The 6,955-nt window shown below is 39.2% G+C and overlaps 1 protein-coding gene across 1 annotated transcript in view; it reads left to right on the forward strand.

Moving 5' to 3' along the window:
* Positions 1-6,955, forward strand: part of HEATR1 (HEAT repeat containing 1) — a 38,115-nt gene that overhangs the window by 3,416 nt on the left and 27,744 nt on the right. The window contains exons 5-12 of the mRNA XM_009329159.1: positions 604-744; positions 1,328-1,539; positions 2,787-2,920; positions 3,730-3,838; positions 4,199-4,309; positions 4,764-4,881; positions 6,121-6,228; positions 6,654-6,749. Of these exons, the coding sequence (XP_009327434.1) occupies positions 604-744; positions 1,328-1,539; positions 2,787-2,920; positions 3,730-3,838; positions 4,199-4,309; positions 4,764-4,881; positions 6,121-6,228; positions 6,654-6,749 (1,029 nt within the window). The remainder of the gene's footprint in view (positions 1-603; positions 745-1,327; positions 1,540-2,786; positions 2,921-3,729; positions 3,839-4,198; positions 4,310-4,763; positions 4,882-6,120; positions 6,229-6,653; positions 6,750-6,955) is intronic.

A 6,955-nucleotide genomic window follows, 5' to 3' on the forward strand; every position in this document is an offset into this window, starting at 1 on the left:
TTGTAACTGTGCTTTGAATTTGGGTATCTCTTTAGGGGGTTGTCATGGGTGTTTCAAATGTATGTCTTCAAATATTAATGAGAACTTAAAATTGAGAATGTTAGGTGAGCGGATTTATTTGTTTTTTCAGTTAATGTCAAATAGAGAACTAGTTTTATAGTCTCAGAAGGATAAGATGTACGACAGTTCCAATTATTTAGAGAACTAGAATGCATGTACTGTCAAACTAAGCAAAGCACACACAGTAACAGGGCTTGTTCACAGATGTAGTAGGGGGTGTGAAACATATACCAGTCAGCTTCTTGGCTGTCCAGTTCTCAGTCTTGAGCATTACACCAAAATCACACGTGATTTAGGTTACCTTATTATGATTAACTACAGTAGCTGAGGAATAGCACCCATTTCCTTCTACCTTGTCTGCAAGGGGGAGCAGTAACCTCTGGCAAGGGTTACTGCTAGGAGGAGGTGATAACTTAAGTTGTGCCAGCAGGAGCTAGTAGAATTTACATGCTGGAATTCTGAGATTTTGCTGCTTTGGGGGGAAGCCATATGTGCGTTTCCACTTTTCCTGATGTCTGAACAACTGATTTTTCTGTGGTCCAGGTCTTTTCAGAGTGTCCTGGCAACTCAGCTCAATTGAGAGTTCTTCTTGTGTTTTATGCCTCCACTATTGTATCAGCTCTTGGAGCCGCAGAGAAGATAACAGACACTATAGTCTCTATGCTGCTCCCTTACATCCAAAAGGTACGTGAAGCTTTGTTTTCCTTCCTGTGTGATGAAGTGTACTATGTTGTGCCGACATGCTTTCTGTGGATAACATTTAAGAGGGACTTGCTATGTGAAATGTTTTGTACCACTCTTAGCCTGCTTTGAAACATCAGGCAGGTGAAGACCCATGAATAATAATGTTTTTTCACACCTCAGATGAGCACTTTAAGAACTGTCTTTCCTACTCTGCATGAGGAATGGAGCTGTGAGAAATGGATACACAGTTTGATTGAACCTCTTTGCCTTAGAGACTTACTGTGCCAAACAATGAGGAAATGGAATCAGGGTGGACAGCCTGCTTTAATATCCTCTTTCCTCCAGGGTTGTGGCTCTGTTAATAAACAGAGCAGCAGTTAATGAATGTGTCTTCTGTATGTGTGCACCCTGCATGACAGCTTTTTCTTCTTGAAAGTTGAGTTTATAGATCCCTCAAAAGTTAACATATGGAGAAGAAGGTAGCATGATTCCATGGATGTCAGAATGAAAATGATTTTTATGTGAATGTACTTTTTTTTTTAATTTGCGTGTGTTAAAAATCAACCTTTATCCCTTTTCCTAGGGCTTGAAATCCTCTATACAGGATTACAGAGCTGCAACATACATGATAATCTGCCAGCTGACAGTAAAAGTGACAGTGGAGACTTCCTTGGTACATTCCTTGATGTTACAGATAAGCAAGACATTATCTAAAGTGCCCTCATTAGTCAGGGATGGGGTGGCGTGCTTGAACCTACTTCTACAAACTCAGAAAGGAGACAAACTTGGGAAAAAGTAAGTCTACGTGAATTGAGTTTTTCCAGTGTTTAAAAGCTGAGACTGCACATTGACAATTTGAATTTTTTTATCTTCCTCATTAAAGAGATACTTTCCTATCAGAAATTCTGCTAGTTGACATTTCAAAGGGCTTGGAAGTTTCTTTGGCTTACTTTGAAAATTTATATGCTCGCTACAGCTAAGGAGTCTCAGTGGTGCGAGTCTGTCATCTTTTGGTCCCTGTCCTGCCACTTCCCTCAGTAAAGGATTGCTGTCAATGTGCAAAACTGAACCCTGCCAGTAAGAGGTTTTCTTGAAAGTGGGAATCCTGGAAGAGAAGCCAGCATAATAATGGTAGTGCCAATTTGAGGTTATTTGAATAGCTTGGAAAAAAGTTCTGTCCCTTCAATGGAAGAGCTTTGAGTTCATATAGTTTGTAACACCTGAAGTGTACATGCTTCTATACCACCACTTCTTTGGTCCCACAAGTCAGGTGTGCTTCTGGAAGTACATGTAGTATTTAATTCCCATCGATCTGTCTGCCCTGCCCTGATAACAGTTAGCTAATGCTGTTAACATGCAGTTGAACACGGTAATGGAAGTCCCACATGCTACAGGGAGTTTGCTTGCTGGCAGAGAGGTTAGCGTGGGTATTCCGATAGAATAAATCTTTGCTGGGAATAAGTACAGTGATTACCTTCCAGATACTTGAACACAGCCATAGAAGACGAAAATGCGTAAAAAGCTGAGGTATGGAGGCATGCTTGATGCATTATGCAGCATCCAGCCAGGTGGATATAAAAGGAGACAAGATGAGAGAGACTGTATTAGCAGGAAGGGAAATTGCTTCTACTCTCTTTGAGGATCTCCTGTCATTGAGCTATTGTTTCTCCTCCCTTCCTTTTGCTGCCTCTGGGCAATAGATATGCTCCTTGCAATGTGAGGATCTCTCTTCATGCAATTCATACAAGTATTTTTACTTTTACTACCAACTTCACAAGAACATAGGTATTTTCGCTGTGCTGTTGCAGCAGCTGTGCTTAACATGACTGGCAGTACCCCGTTTTCTTCTTGGATATTAAATGCGCCAATAAACCTCTGGCGATAAGGAAGTGGAACCCTTTGAATCTTTTCAGCATTTGTTTACAATGAGGCTGTTACCTGATGCTGAAAATTGAATCCTTAGGAAGTCTGCATAGTTTGAAAGTGTTGGTAACCCATATGAGCATACATACTTTTTTTCCCCCCCCTGTTCCATTGTGCAGGCCGTTTAATTATCTGTGCAAAACCCCAGAACTGGTAACACTTTTGCAAGGCCTTTCAGCAGGCTATGATATCTCTCCTCTTCTGCGTTACCTGCTGCCTCATCTTGTTTGCACTGTCATGAAAAGTGATACGGGTAAGTTAGCATACATTTTTACAATTTTGTTGAGTCTTATGGGCAGATGGCTGTGGTCAATGTCGTAGCTGTGTAATTTTAGTTGTTTTTGCCATTAAAACTGTGCCAATACATGTGAAGACCTGATTGAACTTTTGTGTGTGTGTTGCTTTTTGTTTTTCCAGGTCCTACAGAGGAGGCTATTTTAGGCATTGTTATATCTATATCGCTTTGATTTAAATGTTGATTTGCAGTATTTCAGTAGTAACTTAATTTTGATATATGAAATTTCGGACTCTTAGAGATGTATTGTAGTACTGCTAAATAATTTTTAGGTAAATTAAATGTCCATATGTGGTTTGAGATCCATGTTTACCCAGTGAATTAAATGTGCCTGGGAACGATCCAGGACAGCGAGGCTGACTGGCATGCAGTAGTAGCCTGCGTCTGCACTAGTAAGTCTGTTTGCACTGTGGACTTGTAACTGCCAAATCATGGTTGGGAAAGCCCTTTTGTTGAAAAGGGCCAGATTGACGCCAGGGAATACTGTAAGCAGTTGCTGGCACAGGTTGTGGTAGCAGGTCTGGAACGTTCCAAAGCATACTTGAATTTATTGGTAGCAATATGGTCTTTGGCATATTAATGACATTGGTATAAAGCATTGCTAGCGGCACACGGAGAGTTAGTGCTAGTAATTGATGAACATTGTGGTCTTCAAGTCATGTGCTTAGTTCACCAGATGATGCCTGTACAAGCTATTAACTTTAATCAGTACGAGGAGGTTATTCTCAAACTAGTGTTCATCTTTTGTGATTATGCGTTGTCCTTAGAGGAACAAGAAGAAACTGAGGAGACAGAGAATCCGATTTACATCAGACATCTTGAAGCTATTCTTCAGAGTATACCACTGGAAAAGGATTTAGATCGCCTCTTGGCTTCGTGAGTTAACTTCGATGATTTTTCTTCTGCAGTACTACAGTCATTTCTGGTTTAGTAACAGCTAATTCCTGACAATGGCATTAGCATTATATGAGCATGTTTTTCTGAGTTCATAAGTTAACTCCAAACCTGGATTTTGAAACTGAAACGTTCAGTAATCCAGAAGAGCCACGCTTTTAGCACTTGTGGGAGTACTTGTGGGATGGTACTGAAACAGTAAACTTCAGGCCAGGAGCCAATCTGTACTTGCAATAAGTAATGCATATTAATCCTAACCTGTTTAGCAGGGTGCTTTATAACATTAATGAAAACTGTACTATCCAAAAAATGGTGGCTTTTTTTTTTCATTTGTCATTTTAGCAAGTTTCTTGAAGAGTTTATCTCCTATGGTACAGAGATTGAATCTAATCCCACCAAAATGGCTGCACTCAATCAAAAGTTGCTTCCTCTTATCAGACTTCTTGAGAGAAAGTAAGTTCCATTTTTCTATGACAGACCCACAATGTGTGGAGTGGTGACGTCAGCTATGATCTTGGCTTATTGGGTATAGTAAGCACAATATTCTTGCCTAAATAAATACAGTAAAAATAGCTGACTCCTAACCTTTGTCCAAATTTTATTTTACTGATATGTCTTTGTATTTTTTGTTATCACTGTAATACATGGACACAGACCTACTGGCTTTGTACAGCTGTTTGCTGTGTAGCATGACCTTTTCTGCTCATTATTTATCCTAGTGGTCTGCATATTGTTCATCTGTGTTAAGACATAATGGTTGATTGCCCTTTGCAAAGCTACTTAAAATAGCTGGTTCAGATGAGTGCATGTGCATTCAGCTTCCTTGTATTTCCCTGTATTTCTCTAGTAAATACATGTTCTTCTGTAATGCTCTGTGGAAAATGTTGGGGGTTTTGTCTGTTGGCAGGTATCCTAAAGCCTTAGACTCTGTGTTGGAGAAGCATCTGGAAGATTGCACAGATGAGGCTGACCAAAATCTTTTTCACCAATTTATTTCTCTTTCATTAAGCTGTGGCAAATACAAGGTAGGTAGAAGCTCAGTTCATGATCCTAGCTCTTATCTGGTTATACTGTCAGAAGGCTGATGTTTAGGCAAAATTCTGCTCTCTTCCTCTTTCTAAACAAAATCTCTACCATTCCCACAAAAAAAAAAAAAAAAAAAAAAAAAAAACAACAAAACCCCCCCAAACTTACTTAAATGTGATTGGGGGGGGGGCGGTTTGATCAAAACTGTGGTAAAATCAAAAGTTATCAGATCTTTTAAGTTTGTGTTTATCATGAACAATCATGAGTGTGAGCTTTTTTTAATGGTTAAAATTTATACATTTCCACCTGCCCCAATTGCTATCAATAATTTTTTTCCTTAAGAACATGGCCACTACGTGTACTGTAGTGGTCAATAATGACAACATGCTGGTGCCCAGCAAGGCCTCATCTTACTTAAAGATTTTGTCAGTGTCAGAGGTGTCTGTTTTGGGAACGTTGACAAACAACTTTACTGCTGTTGAGAGAAGGTGGCTCGGTCCTTTTTGTTGCATTGATTTTATGAATGTTTACAGTCAGTAACATGGAAGAATAGAGTGACTACAGAGTTCTTCCTGTGCCATTTCTGAAGAGCAATTGAAACTCACCCTAACACAGAATAACCATGAGTGCAACAGGTCTGTCCAAGGAATTAATTATTAAGAGATGGTTAGTATTATGACTCTTGTTTGCAATGATTGAAAGACTGAAAGCACTTACGAAAAGATGATAAACTACATAAAGAAGTGCTTCATATATTTTTGTACTGATTTAACGAAGGCACAGATTCTGTGACTGAATAACAAGTGGATTAACAGAAAAACAAGGCATGCAGAACAAAGGCATATGACTCTCTTCTAGCCTTTAAGGTTCCTGAGATAAGGGCACACAATTGGACTGGCGGGTATGCCTTTTTAACAGTTTCTATCTGTGCTCTGTCACACTGACATTGTCACTAGAGCTTTCTCAGAATCCTTACGTAAGTGTAGTGCTTTTCTAGGACAAAAAGGTGTCTGTGGCTTACTGTACTTTTCAAGCTATATTCTAAAAACTGTCTGCCAAAGTGAAGAAGACCAAATTTGAAACACTTATACATCATCATTGTTCTGTAATTGACGCTTTTTGGGTCTGAATTATACAGGTTTTCTTCTGGTACAAAAAATTGCTGAAAGAATTTCTCCCGTTATATATACTTAAGTATTTTTAACATGCAGTGAGTCACTCTGAAATCTGTATTTCAGTTTCTGGAAGACTCTGATACCTCCCTTCTGCTTAGTTTGAATCATCCTCAGCCAGCTGTGCGGGTCCTTGCTCTTCAGCATTTGAAAGATGTTATTGAAACGTCAAAGGTTTGTGTCCTGAATCTCTCACTGGCAGAACTGTTTTAACATATAATGTCTTCAAAAAGCTGTTTGCCAGACTTATCAGTTGAAGATGAGTGCTATGTTAAACTACTCAAATGTCATCCTCACTGTTTTTCATGGTGTTTTCAGTAGGCTTCTGTCACCATTTCCCCCTGTTCTGGAGTCTGGATGTAGTTCTTGTTTATTAAGCTGTTTGTAGTCTCAGATAAAATCTTAAGTTAATGGATACTTCTGTTTTTCTTTCTTTTGTTGTTGAAAGTTAGTCTGCCTGTTATTTGAGGTTTAATTTAGATGATGTTACTGCTTTCCTTGTACTAGGATTCACATATTTCATTAAAAGCCTGTAAATTGTGCTAGCAACAAATGATTTTTTTTCTTTTGGCTCTTTTTTTTTCCCCTTATTTTTTCAGGAAGGCTTTGACCAGTCTTTCATAGAAGAAGCGATTTTTGGTCGGCTCAAGGATGACAACAGAGATGTTGTAATGTCTGCTCTCAGTTCTTTGGAGGTAAGTGTGTATCTTTTGATACGCCAGGTGAGATTTTAGCTAGTCTTGACTATGTGTGTCTGGAATGTATTCTTTGTAATTGCCCTTCTTCTACTCATGTCCTTAGTGTAGGGCTTTTGTCCTTTAACAGGATGAAGCAGCACAAATTTAGGGGGCTTGTGTTGTTTACCTCCTCACAGTTCCCCCCCAGATTTCTGCTTCTTGAG

This window comes from Pygoscelis adeliae, unplaced genomic scaffold (assembly GCF_000699105.1).
Source record: "Pygoscelis adeliae isolate BGI_AS28 unplaced genomic scaffold, ASM69910v1 Scaffold77, whole genome shotgun sequence".
Classification (NCBI taxonomy): Eukaryota; Metazoa; Chordata; class Aves; order Sphenisciformes; family Spheniscidae; genus Pygoscelis; species Pygoscelis adeliae.